General features: G+C 40.6%; 1 protein-coding gene across 1 annotated transcript in view; it reads left to right on the forward strand.

Moving 5' to 3' along the window:
• The first annotated feature begins 7,081 nt into the window (after positions 1-7,081).
• The window catches only part of grapa (GRB2 related adaptor protein a), a 28,633-nt gene continuing 20,214 nt past the window's right edge, over positions 7,082-15,500 (forward strand). Inside the window, exons 1-3 of the mRNA XM_070847670.1 lie at positions 7,082-7,208; positions 11,893-11,990; positions 13,086-13,205. Coding sequence (XP_070703771.1) covers positions 7,131-7,208; positions 11,893-11,990; positions 13,086-13,205 — 296 coding nt within the window. The 5' untranslated portion in view covers positions 7,082-7,130. The remainder of the gene's footprint in view (positions 7,209-11,892; positions 11,991-13,085; positions 13,206-15,500) is intronic.

Consider the following 15,500-nt stretch of genomic DNA (forward strand, 5'->3'; position numbering starts at 1 on the left):
CTGTTTCAGGGTGCCACACAAGCCTCAGCATCATGGTAATTAATACATTTCATCCAAGTTTTCACAGGCATGACTTGCAACAGAGTGGGCCATATTGATGGGAGGGTATGGCTTTAAAATAAACCACAGAGCTGGTTAACATTGTCTGCCTGAGGATTGTGTACCACAAGGATAATCCTATAATAAAACTCTTCTTCTTGTCTTTTGTGTCTGCCGTTTACTGACTGAACAGACCTCTCAGGTAAATCAGGTTTCTTTCAGGAAACTACTTGTGTAATTTCCTCCTTTTTGGATAAAGTTGTTGAATGAAATAGACTTATTACACAAGCAAGTGCATGTCATGATTTGTCAGAGCAAAGGAAAGTCTGTGTGTGTGTTACAGGTGTGTCAGTACAAGCCACAATCATTGCAGTGCAGCATTCCTTCACTCAGATCTTTCCACTGTCTCTGTGCAACCATCTCATCAGCAAGGTTTGAATAAAGGCACGGATCACGCGTTTCACACACACACACACACACACACACACACATTTATTCAAATCAGGTTCTATGAATAGAAATGACAGGTTCCCCCTAAAAGTGTACAGTAAGCTATAAATAGACACCAACACGTGTAAATGGAGACTGTGGTGCTTAAAAATAGAGGTCGGAACCAAAACGTCACAGTTTTACATTTCTGCCAGCACAGACAGAGAAGTAGCCAACACCTGAGCTACCGTATGTAGACAGCCATTGCGGAGGCTGTTTTTTTTTTTTTTGTCTTACTATTAATAAACTGTACCTCCTGGCTGGCAGTGACATTTTATTTTTGGTCTTTTTCTTCTCCCACCCGCTCAGTGTTTATAAAGAGAACCTCACTGGAGATATCTCTCTGCTATGTTCAGAGCAAAGGATAAGCCAAAGAAAGCCCAAGCCAAGCTGATTTGGGCGTGTTTGTCCGTCACTGCGTGAGAAAGTCAGAGAGAAAGATAGACGTGGACATCCTGGTGTGAACAGACTGTTTAAACAAGACTGTTCTGCTATCAGCCACACTAGTTTCATGGTTAGAAACAGAACAGACCTGACGTTTGTAAGTCAGGCTGCAAGAAAAATAATTATTTATTGTAACAATTATTAAGGACAAAGTTGATGAAATTCTGTCACTTAGTTCCCAGAAAAAGATGGAGAACTTCTAATCTGCTGTTCCTAATTATTCACTTACGCCAGACCTTTACCAAAAAAAGTATTTTCTAACAGTGTTTTCTGAATGCTGATAGTAACCCAAACCTGGCATCCATTTTCACAGATGGGTCACACCGAAATAGTCAATATTTAGCTCCTCATTCAGTGGAGGATTGTGTACCAAAGCTGGTTTGCTCAACAACACCAGAGGTGACAGGAGGAGGGCATAATGTCTTGCTGCTATTAAATGTAAAAATAAACATATTTCTCTAGAATACAAACAAAAAAAAACCCAAACAACTGGAATTGTTAAAACAAGTGCGATAAATGCTTTCTCCCTTCGCAGCATGCGATCAACCACAAAACTTCAAGATCGGGTCAGAGCTTTGACTCAAGTCATTGTTTTGCAAGCAACACGTTAAATAAAACATTCAAAAATTTCACCTTGACACACAATCAGACCATTCATCACAACATGATATCACCTTGTTTCATAGTTTAAGTGCTTTCTTATCATGTCTGCCTGAGTGTTATCATGTTTGCCTGGGTGCATAACCAAGCCTATTAAAGCTTGTGCAAACCTGGCTGAGCTATTCCATCGGAGGAGAAATATCTGACCTTGTCAGTGACAGCAATAAAGGTCACGAATGTCGCACGATGTGTGGGTGCCTCCAGCAGATCAGATCTCATCACTCCCATGCAGTTCCGATTTCAGCCAACAGAGGTCAGGAGTGTTCTACTTTTTATTATTAGACCAATGATCAGAAGGTTTTATTGTTATGTGACAGTAGCTTGGGAGGTCCTTCTAACAGAGACCCTGCAGATATATGTGCCCTTTAATATGTGATTAGCACTGGTGAACCATCATTTAAAAAGTCATTAAGACTAATTAACATTAAACACTGCAGCCTGCCTACATTCATATAATTACCCCCATTCCCAACACTCATACCCCATTAGAGACTCACTAGGCCTTTAGCTGTCCCTGCTGCACCCTTAGGTCTAAACTGACCAAGTCACACTGAGGTAAAGTCAGTGAGTAGAGCCGTAGAAAACACCAGATACTCTCATTTTCATCGGGCCAGTAAAATCCACACAAGGATACACCTTCCCACTGTTACATTGCTATTTTTTTATTCTATTTATTATTATTACTGCTTTTTGAGGGGACTTGCGGTCTGGTAGAAAACCTCTCTGTATCGTGTTTGAATGACAAACACCTTCATTCACCCATGTGCACAATGAGCGGATAAAAGTGTCTTCACACTTTAATTAATTTAATGAAATATAATAACAAAGGATGGAAATAACAGATAAACATGAGAGTACATCAACCCTTCAATAAATAATCTGTTGAAGCTCAAAATGTTCAGTCTCTGTCACAGGTTTCCACACTATATAATTGAGCATTGTTCATCACACACCAGCACATCAGGCGCTGTCTGCAGTAAATCACAGTCACAAAAGCAGCGACACATGTGAGTCATCTTTAATATATTTCAGCAGTATGTGTGAACATAGAGGCTCAAATAAGGAAACTTACAGATGCACCATATAGAGGCCTGATGGTTGCTGCATGAATAACTGGTGCACCAGTTTTGAAAGCAACAAAGTTATGTAATGTGGAAGGGGGAAAAGATTGGCAGGGTTCAGTCTTTGGCCTGATGTAGAACACGTGGCTCCAGACGGGGCTGAAATCAGCAGAAAAGCAGAAGAAGACAGAAAGCATGAAACAGGATAATGTATAATACATGCCACTCCTGCCGGCTTATTAGGTAAATCTTTTCATACATGCAAATGGTTTATCCTTGCTAGGGGCTGGTTTAAATTCCACCTGGAGAAGGTGAGCAAGAAGAGAAAAAAAAAAGGTGCTTAACAGCTTTAACAGTTGACATTCACTCATTTTTAGTACACATACCTCATGAGCTCTGCGAGTTGAACTTGAAAGTTTTAGTCACCAACAATCAGCAGTGACAAAATGTAGATTTTTCCAGTTTCTTTTTCTTGTTACTGATCCCGAAAAACAGACAAAATTACATATTGCAATCAATAATTCAGTAAGTCAAGCTGCCTTTTTGTTTGCACTGCACAGCGTGCTGTAGTCTTCAGCCCATTTCTTTGTAGCAGATATCCCATACACTATAAACTTAACTGATGTGATTTGAACCAACAGTTACAGAGGAAACATGAATAATACACAGTGCTAATTTTACTCAGCGGCAAACAGCCATATTAATTCAAACACAGCCAACAGTAATATCAGTCTGCTCAAATTAATGTAGAATTAGATTTTTTTTTGTTGCTTTGATTCATTATAAATTACAAGAGTAAAACTACAATGATGTTTAATTAGGGAACAAGATTTCCTATATTTTTGCCATGGTTTCAGTATCACTGCAGACACTTTTATTCTTGTGAACCAGCTGATGCAAAAAGTGGCACAAAAAGCACTCTTATTAACAGACAAGCTGTGAGTAATTAATTTTTACATGGCACATACGTTTTCAAGAGCGATCACAACAGTGGGCCTTCACACATTTAAGATTCTGACATTTTATCTGGGTTTCTCTGATGGTTAGACATCAAATTTTCAATTTTTAGAATTAACAATCCCTGCTTTTTTTACTCCTCATTTTATTGACTCAATGATAAAATACTCCGTCATGATAGAAGAGTGAGCACTGGCAACAGAAAAGTTCATTTGCACAGTGTTAGAGGAAATTCCTACTGCCTATTGATTGCTTATTATTAGATATATGCATGATCGTGGAGAGGAGGTAGACGTGTGGGTGTTTTTGATCTGAATTCCTTGCAAAATCAGCTAGAGAAAGGGGAGAAAAAAAGGGAAAACAAGAGGAGAAAGAGAGAAAATAGTGTCATGGAGCCATAAGAAGGAGAGAGAAAGAGATCAATGAACAGAGATGACGTGTGTTTTTTTTCAGAGCGTGGTAACAGAAAAGAGGAGAAGAAAGTGTGAGGGCAAACTAATGAGAAACTGCACCTTCAGACTACACAGACGGAGAAAGGCAGAGTTTGTCATTGTCTTTGAAGGGAAGTTGAGAGACTTTGTGCCCACCTGCTTTTCCGCTGTTGCCCACTTGCTTCCGCTTCCGCTGCCACACACACACACACACACACACACACACACACACACACACACACAAACCTGTTCTATTTCATGCCCTCTGCATCAGTGCTCCTGACAGGATGAGATGTTAGCGTCACTCAGGCAGAAAAGCAGTAGCCTGCATACTAGATGTGCCTGTGTGTTGTGGATGACATGTATGCTCCACAACTGTAGGCCGCTCAATTCTGGTCATTGTCCCCAGCGTCATCAGAGAATGTGGAAAGACGGTCACTTCACGAAAGTGATAAAACTCTCTTATTCAAAACATCCGGTCTTCGCTGGAAACGGACACAGGAAATGATGTAATTGCATCAGCTCAGTGAACTGAACAGAAGAAAAGGGTATGAAGAGTGAACACCGCTGTGGCTGAGTAGACAAAGAACAGAACCACCTACAGAAAATCCAACTTGGCAAACTGTAAATCCAAAGAAAGAACTAAAGTGCCGCCCACACTGTTTGATGGGCAAGTGAGGCTCGGAAGTGGCACACAAACACACCACCAATGACCAAATAGCACAAGTGTACAAGCTTGTACGGATCCCTAAGTCCTCTGACGCTTAGTCATCTTTAAATGACACGTTTGGCGCTGAAATGAAATCTATATTTACTATCTATTATTCACATTTAAGATTCCTGTTCAGTGCTTATATACAGCCAAAAAAAAAACTGTCTGCTGTGGGATGCATCCTAATTGCGATGCCACACATGTCCTCATGTGTGGGAACTCAAGAGAAATCATCACACTCAAGGAGGGAAAAAAGTAAAGGACAAAATTATGCTTTGGCCCTTCAGCTGAAAGGCAGTTCCACTTCCTCTCTTCCTCTTCCTCCTCCTCTCATGGCTGAGTCAAGTGACCAGCTGACTGGGGATTTCCTGGACAGGTCATGCTATTGAAACCGCAGCCTGTTTCATGCTTTCCTGCTGTTCTGCTTTGTCTTGTTCTGTTTAGTTTGGTCAGTTTTTCTCCTCATTCTTTCTCACATATGTAACATGTGAGCTAGCGCCGTTTTAAATGAAGTAAAATGTGAATGCGTTTTGGTGTTATATAAGTATTGTGCTGCAAGGTCATTTCATGATGCATAAGTCAGGGTTCTGAACAGCTACATTTCTCATGCCGTATTTTGACAAGGCAAAAGGGCGAATGCTTTCTCATTCTGTGACAGCTGACAGTGGCCTCAGTGTGCAGTTTGGAAAATTTAGACCTCAAGTTTCTATGTTGTATCTTACACCAAAAAGAGACCCGCTAACCTTTCAAAGTAGTATATTTTATGCAAGCGCTGTGGCATCCGTTTGTGCAATCTTCTGCAGTTTTCAGAGCCAGCACCGATGACCTTTTGGGTTAATTCACAACATCTGAGAAAAATAGGTGACGTGAAACTCTGATTTATGGTCGATGCGAGGTGTTAACAGGAATGCCACCTTGCGCCTGGATTTTGATTTACAGCTCAGCATCACATTTCTCCCATTAAAGACTTTTAGAGGCACATGGAGGACTTCTCAGTGTTACTCCGAGGTATAATTATCTTTCTTCAAGCCAATTAGACAATAAATGGCTCAACATGCTTTCTTGTCATTTCGATCCATATTTGTCCTGAATACCAGTGGCTCAGTTGAGCATTACCTCATTGGAAGAATAATTTCATAAGGAAGTATTCTCCTCATTGTCTCTCAAACCTGCAGGCTTTTCTGTTTTGGTTTAATCTTGCAGGTGACGTAAATTGGAATGGGTGCTCTTGTTAGCAACCTGCTGCTGTTGTCAGGCTCACATCCCTAAGTAGGAAAACCAAACTCAAAGCGGGTAATGTCGTCCATCCTTTATTCTCTTTTATTTTTTTCTGAAGTTCATCCTGCTACCCTTTATGCCAGCTTTTGTATGTGAGAAAATGAAAGTTTCTGACCACAGACACCTCTTCGTTTTCACTGTTTCAGATGGATGCCTTGCAGATCTTGAATGCTACCAAAGCCTCGACAAAACTGTAATGTAACACGTACACGTGGACGGGGGGGGGGTGGGGTGGAAAGAGGACAGTTTAGCAAAAGGGAAATCAAACAATCGTTATGGCTGCTGGCCCAACGACCACAGATGGGAACTGAAATTGAAATCTGCGACCCTGCTGCGTGCGTCATGAACTTTAAGGACTTCACTGGTGTTTCGTGAATGCCCACATTTTGGGGCGAATTATTCCTTCGCTTCTAAGCTGGCCCTGACCTTCACCTTTAATGTAAGACTTGAAAAAAGAGGAACAGCAAACATGAGCTCACTTTCTGTTTCAAAGGTGTGAAGCAAAGCCGGTTCACACAATGACAGAAGTGTACCGACAAACCACACAGACACACACACACACATACAGAAAACTGATTGAAGAAACACACACAGATACACAGAATCCACAGAAGCCACACCAGCAATGTGAGACAAATATATACACAGGAAGTGCCTCCCACTCCCTTGCCCCTGCTTGCTGCCTCTCTCTCCCTCTCTCTCTCTCTCTCTCTCTCTCTCTCTCTCTCTCAGCGATACTCATGGTGGTGTGTTGCTGAGCAGCAGCCAGTCGTGTCTTTCCCTTTGCCGAGCTCACACTTTCTCATCCTCCGCTCTGACTCTCTTGCATGTTCTCTGTGGACAGACCTCTCCTCTCTTGGCTGTTCTTCTCTCGCTGTCTGTTTTTTTAATTGCATCCACTTCCCTCTTCCTTGATTTTTTTTTTTTTTTTTTTTCACATTTCTCTCTTTCCCCACCTGCCCCCAGCCGGTGCAAGGGGCATTAGTGGGGGGTCCAAGAGTGTTTGTGTGTGTGTGAGTGTGAGTGTGAGTGTGTGTGTGTGTGTTGGGAGGTCTCGGCATGGAAGCAATGGCACTGTATACGTTTCGTGCCACAGAGGGTGATGAACTGAGTTTCAACAAGGGCGACATGCTCAAGGTAAGAGAAAGAATTCTTTCCACTTGTCTATCTATCAATCTATCCATCTGTCTGTCTGCCGGTCTGTCTGTCTATCTAAGGACATACAGCACGTGTCACAAACATTAGCTGTACTTCTAGATCAGAGCAGTAGTGAACCAACAGCTTTACCACCTCTCTCCTTCTCTCTCTGCCTCCGCTGTGATAATTACAACAATTATAACTTCATCGTCTACAGCTCTTGACACTCAGTATCCAGGTGTTGCTGTTGCTGACTAAAGAAAGCGCAGTATGAGAAACTGGCCAATCGATGGTTTGGACTTGTATTGCAAGTCTTGTTTTGTATTGTTACAAACACTGAAACACTGAGATAGTGATCGGCAGCTGAAAGCATTTTACAGGAATATGGAGTCCTATAGCAAAAATTTGGTTAAAGGAAGTTTGATATTTTGGGAAATCTTTATTCTCTTTTTTTTTTTTTTTTGCTGCTGGCAGCAGTTGGCTAGCTTAGCTTAGCATAAAGACAGGGAAAGCTCACTCATTAACTTATTTTATCTAATTTTCTTAATTTGTACACAAACTAAAGTATAAAAATGACTTGGTGTGGTTTGTTATGTGCAGGACTATTTCTTGTCAGGGCAAAGAAACATAACATTTCAGGCTAGCTGTTTCCAGTGCCTATGCTAAGCTAAGTGGGCGCTGGCTAAAGCGTCATATTTAGCCAACAGAAATGACAGATTTGTCAATCTTCTTTTAAAAAGCTATTCTTGTTTAATTCCTAAACTTTTACTTTGAACTAGTCCATTTTTTGCTGTAAGATGCAAAACAAACACATACTACTGTATTTTAATGACGGATAAGAGAGCAAGTGCAGCGCTGAGATAGTTCCTGCACAGCTGGAAATTATTGTAGTAGAAAATTGTCGCTCTGAGACATCAGCAGTAATCCTCAGAATTAAAGAGCAAGAGCTTCTTTCTAGACTTACACTGGCGCACCAGCTGTTAGGCACTCATACAGTTGGCCTAATGGTAGAAGACACAGTAATATCAAAAAGAAAACTTTTCTTCCAGGGGCACTTTTTATTGACTGGGAAAACCCCTATGATGTTGTTCTCATCATGATATTACTATGGCCACTTATACAAGCCATGCATGGATTGGAATTTACCTTTGACTGTGTGTGCATGCAGTATGCTGGTATATTATTCATCCCAGACAGACTCTGTTCCATTATTAGACGACACGTGAATAAAACAGCTTCTCATTTCTGCTGTCTGCAAAGCCATTTTTTTGGAGCAGTGTGTCAGTGTATGACACAGACAAAATGAGGTGGCATTTAGTTTAGTTACTGTTGTTGCAGTAAATAAATGTGATTATCTGTTTGCCGTAGTATTTACCTGTAAATTCCAGCATAATACTGTACTAAACATTGATGGCTAGGTCAATATTATCAAAGTGAACCCGTGCTTTATGGCCACAGTGACACATTTGTGGGTCACTGAAATGGAGCTGACACTTAAAACACTGTTCAGCTTGTGTGCCACACTTTCTTTCTCCCCACTGGGATAAACTGCTGTCTTGTCTCAGCTAAGCAGCACCGGTTCAGGCTTAGGTCAAACACCACTTTTAAATAATTCTTCACATTTGTTCTTTCCGGCTTACAGCACCAGATTGCCTGAGCTTTACCATGTCACATTTCATATAGCGTCATGCAAAATGTCCATCATGTAAAAAAAAAAAAAAAAAAAAAGCAGCTGTCAGATACCTTCCTGTCACTGCTGACTGGTGCTTTTTTTCTTTGTCAAAACGCACCTTTTACGGTACAAACCACATGCACACTCATTATGAGATGATGAAAATAGTTTCATAATTAAATAAAAAAAGTAGCTGATCTGACATTCTTTTTAAAGCAGGAAGAAGTCTAAACCAAGGGACACAAAAGTAGAGCAGACAAACACGTTTCTTTTGTTCTCCAAACCCTAACACATGAATGTGACAATCTGGGATTTAAATTGGTGTGACAGACTCCTCTTTTGGGATAAAAAAAAAAAACCAACAACCCAAGCCTAGAGACAGTCAGCTGTCTTTCAATGTGCCTGAACAGGGCATTCAGGTACCGGGTATCACCTGACCTGTTTCAGCCTCATTAAGAACAACTCTACTGTGTGGTGCAGATGTTCACGAAATTTTGTGTTTGTCCTTGATGCATTTGGGGTTTATAGTTATTTTAAGGATTAATGATGTAATTATTAATTATTTTTTCGATTGGTTTGGTCCAGAGGGAGCTTACTGAATTAGTGGGGGTGGACATGGATAAATATCCTGTTTATACATATCCTGAATGAAGAGGGGAGAAATATATATATATATATATATATATATATATATATATATATATATATATATATATATATGTGTGTATATATGTGTATATATTCGTATATTCACAAAGCAAGAATGGTTTTGGATTTTTTATTATTTCTTATCTTTACCCAAAGATTTAGAACTAGTTTGATAGTGGGGCTTTGATGATGCAGTGTCTTGTCTGCAGGATGAAAAGTAGAACAGCTGATTTATTGCAAAGTCAAGAACTGTTGATGTATCTGTAATGTACCCTTGGTGAAGTTAATTGCACAATCAGTAAAAACATACAGAGGGAGTATCATGAGGGGTGGCAATAGGAGATGGCAGGGACATGATGCTTTTCAATTAAAATTTTGGTTATTAAAGTTATCATCTGTGGGTCACAGTGTCCGAGTGAGGAATTAACTGAGGCTGTGGCGCAGTGGGTTGGATAAATGACTGTAGACAAGAGAAAGCGTCCAACCAGACAGTCCAACATGTTATCTTAAACTACTTAAAATGTAGGAAGGGGTTGTTTCAGAGTGATTTCTTATTATTCGAATCAAATGTTGTTTGGCCCACATGCAAACAACCTACTGATTGAAAGGGCAATCAGAGTTCTGTGACTGAACAATGATTGATGCTATGAGCAGTAAATCATTCCTTGGCCTGCAACACAATTTAACATGCTCGTGCAGTGCAACCATTAAAATAGGCAGTGCATGAAATGAAGTTTCTAAAGGCAGAGAGGGGACAGGACAACTTTTTGGCAGATGGTAGATTTGCATAGAGGTCCTTACTGGCAGCATACATTTCAGATTTGACTATATGTCACATTTTATTTGAGTTTAACTGATAAAACTGTGATAAAAAAAAAAAAAAGCTCCAAAAGTGATGGGAAAATAAGGAAAGGAAAATACAAGATTTGTAAAACGTGTCACTGCAAATCAAGCAGGGCAAACAAAACAGCTTAAAGTATCAAAAAGACGAGGAATGTCACACTCTGAATTAGAATACTGAATACAAAATGACAACGCAAGAGAGAAAACAGCGACAAGACCAATGAATTGAGAAATGATAAAGAGGGTAAACATTAAAGCAGTTAAACTGGAGCTTATCAGGTGACAGCGTCTCATCACCCCCAACTCATGTTCAACACATCTGCTCTGTTATGTGCAGCGACAATATGTACAGTATGGGTTCATGCAGTTCAAGTCTGGTCAGGGGAGGAGGTTCCTTCATTTTTTACTAAGTAGAAGTATCAATGCAATATTGTAAAAATACATAAGCATAAAAGTTAAAGTGCTCAAAGCAGAAAAATGGTCTGTGTGACTGTTATACTATTATATATTCTATTATTACTCATGCATTACGTAAAACAAGATTTTACTGCTGTAGCTGGTTGAGGTGGAGTTTTGTTGTTTTGACTGAAAATAATGAAATAGTAAGAAATCACAAGTTCAAAGAGACAATAGTGACGCTTTCACATTAAAGATGATTAGATTTGTGTAGCTGGGACCATAAAATCTTTTTACACGAAGAATTACCAAATTATTTCTGTTAATCGATCATTTGATTAATTATCTAATAGGTTCAGCTCCACTGGTATATATGGGTAGTTTGTTTTTTTTAAGCATCTTATATAAAACACCATATTTTACAAGCTCTTCATATATTTCGTGTGCAAAAAAAAAAAGTAGAATATCTCCCTCTGATTTGCAGTGGAGTGGAAGCAGAAAGTGTTGTGAAAAGAAAAGACTCAAGTAAAATACAAGCAGCTAAAATGTTGAATGTGAGTACAGTACTTAAATAAATGTCCCTAGTTACATTCCAACAATGCCGATCTGTTTGCTGTCCCACATGTGCATTCATGAAGAGCTTATGTGGCATTTTGAACTTGTGTGCTTCCGAAGTTGTGCAAGTCGAGGACACAAAGATGAATGAAAGCAACTGTACCGGATAATGGAATAAAAGAGGCCTGGCAAGGAGATTGATATGCAGTGAGCGAGAGAGAAATGACAGTAGGCTTTCACCCGATAATAATAGCCTGCATCAACATCATTATGGGCAATATTTTGTTTGTGTGTGTGTGGACATGTATTACTCATGTTGTGGGGACATAAATCAACTTACACAGGCACATTGTGAGGATGAAGTGCAAGTCCCCATAACATGAATCATTCAATCTTAGGGTGAAGATTTGGTTTAATGGTAAGGTTAATGTAATGGTTAGGTTTAGGCAAGTAGTAGTTATAATTAGAGTTAGGGTAAGTCTCCATAAAATGAATGTAAGTCAATGTAATGTCCAAAGTGATGGAAACATGGCTATGTGTGTGTGTGTGTGTGTGTGTGTTCGCTCCTAGATTACCAACATGGAGGATGATCCTAACTGGTACACAGCTGAGCTCCACAACAGAAAAGGCTTTGTGCCAAAAAACTACATCAACCTGCGACCACATGCGTAAGTGCACAAACGCACACCGACACACACACACACACACACATGCATCTTCAACTCATCTGTAAAGCAGATGAATACATTTCACACGTCCAGCACTGGTCTATCTAAACAGCTCATCAGTGAGTGTGTGCAGCTCGGGGGCGTTTTCTGCTCTGCTTTGGACATCTGCACTTCGGCATAAGGCAGCCTACCCAAAGGGACACACTCACTCGCTGCCTTACGTAATCACACACGATACGGTTGAGCGTGTATGTGTGTGTGTGTGTGTGTGTGTGTTTACAGTGAAGCTGCTGGTACACCCTGTATCTTCATCAGATGGTCATACACCAGCTGGGTTCTACTTTTTGCTGTGACAAACACTAAACTGACAACACAGCCATTACAGCGGCTCTGGCTCGTTAATGAACACTGATGTGCGGCCCGATTGGAGTTGCCTAGTTAAGTTTGTGCACACTGCTGGGACATGAGTTGTCCGTTGGGATACATGGCGTCTGTGAGTATTTTTCCTCCTTCACATTTCTTCAAAAAGCCATGAAGTAAAAACCCAGAATTCGGGCCCGATGGCCTTAATCAAGAGGCTGCGTTAATGTGGCCGCTATATTGGATGCGCCCTCTCCTCATTTGAGTCACCAAACTGTCGTTGCAGAGCACAGGTTGATGAAAGCAGTGCTTCATTTATGCAAACCTTGCATCTAAACAAATTGCTCTGCGAAGCAAGACTAATGAGCGAAAAAAGAAATGAAAAATGATATAAATACTCACGCTCTACAGCTGACAACTGAAATCCAGCATTTAGGGATTTGTTCTGTGTGCATATTTAGCAGCGTGTTTAAAAATAACTCAACAAACGTGGCAACTTTACCTTTTTCTTTTGCCACTTTAAACCTCTCTTTCGTTCCTGTGTCAGCATTGATCTGTACTTTTGTGAGCTGCTTTCAAAGTCTCAACATTTTCACTGACATTTCAAAGTTATATCCAAACTTAAGTGCAGCTGCACAGAGTCCAGAACAACACAGTCCACATGCATAAAACAGTATCATCAATGATATTTTTCTTTCTTTCTTGATTGCTTCCGTTTTTCTTTCTCTCCTGCAGCTGGTTTGCTGGTCGTATATCTCGTGGTGTAGCAGAAAGTCGACTCAGACACAGGGAGTGTGGGGCTTTTCTGGTCAGAGAGAGTGAGAGCGCCCCCGGAGAGTTCTCCATGTCCGTCAGGTAAGAGAAAAAGGATCGTTCAAGGATCCATATTATGCATTTCAAACTTTTTTCCTACTTCATACACTGTTCTCTTACTATGTCTGAGAGCATCTTTTTACTGCAACAGCAATGTTTCTCCACAGGGATCATTAAACTTTCAGTCTGTTTCTTCTAATGCAGTCTAACTCAGTTAGCAGATCTATGTAAACATACACTGTATGCACAGATGCACACGTCCCTGCAAATGCAGCATTGTTGTCCCATGTTGTCCTTTAATAAAAGTTTTGCGTGTGTGCATGCATGAGTGTGTGTGCGCATGTTTATGTTGGTGGCAACGGATCAGAAGAGCAGGCGGAGTAGGAGGAGGGTTAGAGGATAAGGTGTGGGGCGGAGGGAGAAGGATCTGCAACCCCTCTGGCCCGATGTGAGCTAATCCTGTCTGGCACACTGCGGCATTTGGAGCTGCTGATGGGGCCCAATCGGTTGTCTTGTTGGGGGATGACAGTCAGGGATGCAGCTGAGACTTGGTGTTGGGCTCCTAGGGGCTCTGAGGATATTGAAGAGGGAGAGTCCGGGTGTGTTGGGGGTCTGGAGTCTGCATTTTGGCACTAAAGGCCAGACCTGAAACTAAGGGTTGGCTCTTCCCTGTTTTCTGCTGCGGCTGTAAGACGAACCGGCTCAAGTCAGGGGTTTAGAGCTGAATTTGTGGGTTGTTTTAAAGTTGTTTGTGCAACAAGGTTTGGGCATGACGTCTCTCTCTCCCAATGGATTTGGGACATGCCTCTGGAATGATTAATACAGGAATAGAGAGTAAAATAAGTTGTCTGCATTCAGGGAAGCAAAAAGGAAAATTAGAGGCAATGAAGAGAAGGGAGGTGCTGTGTGTAAAACAGGTTTGCCAAGAGGGGACAGAGAGGATTTTGATGCTACTTGTTTTTTTGGCTGTCTGTTGATGTCTCTCTGGCTGCTGTTGTTGTTGGATGGCGTAGCAGCTTAAAAATTGGGTCAGGTGTTTAAGACCGTGTGTGTGTGTGTGTGTGTGTGTGTGTGTGGTCCTTGTGTGCTGACAGCTCTGTCAGAGGAGACGTCCTGACAGCACTAACTGTGGAAACTTCAGTCCCGGCTCAGCTCGGCTCAAAGCTCGGTCTGGCTTTGACGTCAGTCCATGAAAATCGGATCCCTTTTCACGGCCTTGAATGGAGCCAAAGAGGGACTTTGTTCCGTAATTTACTGGAAAACTGCTGGTGAAGTTAGAAATAATGCAGCACTGTGAATGTGGCGTAAGGTTAAAATATTAATTTGGGACATTTTCATTGGAATGAACCTCTCTTCTGAAGTTTAGTAGATGATGTCTTGCATATTTCTTTATTAACATAATACTGCAGTTTGTTGATATATTTGCACTAATGTTCACTTTCACTTACATTGATCATCACTTGGATAATGTGGTTGCGATGAGAAGTTTTAACTGACGCTGTAAAAAACAAAGAGAGGCACCATGGTTCTTCCTCACAGACATGAATGTAGCTTTAAACCATCTCAGTCCATCAAGGCGATATTTCATGGTGTTAGAGATCCATGTGTAAAGATATTAGTATTGGGTGTCGCTGAGACATGCTGCCGTGGTAATAAATAATTCTATTATGACAAAATTCTTTGTCACAAACAATTTACCTCCCACCCCATAACCTCTTTTGTGTTTTAATTGGCTCTGGGGTTGCATTCATCAGGCTTCATTTCCAGCCGAAAATGAAATTTAAAAAATGTAATTAACTATCAGAAAGCAGTTACTGGGTTATTAAATACAGTGGCTTGTTTATCATTCCAATGCATTCAAATGATGAAAAATGTACGCTGCGGGCATGTTTTTAGAAATACTGTGGTCATAACAGCATTGTGACAATATAATTTTCAGGTTTTAAAGGGTTCATTCAGCCAAATAAGTAACTTAATCAAGATCTTAATTTTGTTCAACCATAAAACAAAACTTAATCGTTGATTTTAATCACCAAACTTAAAGATTCATAGTTTTCACTGGACAGCGATTAAATTAAGAAAATAATCAATCTTCTCAGTAGTGGTTCAGGGGACCTTTAAAGTGATCGATCTTTATTGGAAATATTGTCATAAAAAGTGGTGGTCTGAATTAGAGATTTTTTTGTGCACAGATGGAATGGAGGGGAATTGATTTCAGTCGAGTGCCTGTTTAGAATAAAGGTGGTTTGAAGGAGTGTGTGGCTGGGGACTAGCTTCAGACCATGCCACTGAAACTGTCCCAATGGGTTATTTAGTAGCTTATTTTTGGAAAGTGGA

This window comes from Pempheris klunzingeri, chromosome 17 (genome assembly GCF_042242105.1).
Source record: "Pempheris klunzingeri isolate RE-2024b chromosome 17, fPemKlu1.hap1, whole genome shotgun sequence".
In the NCBI taxonomy this organism is placed as follows: Eukaryota; Metazoa; Chordata; class Actinopteri; order Acropomatiformes; family Pempheridae; genus Pempheris; species Pempheris klunzingeri.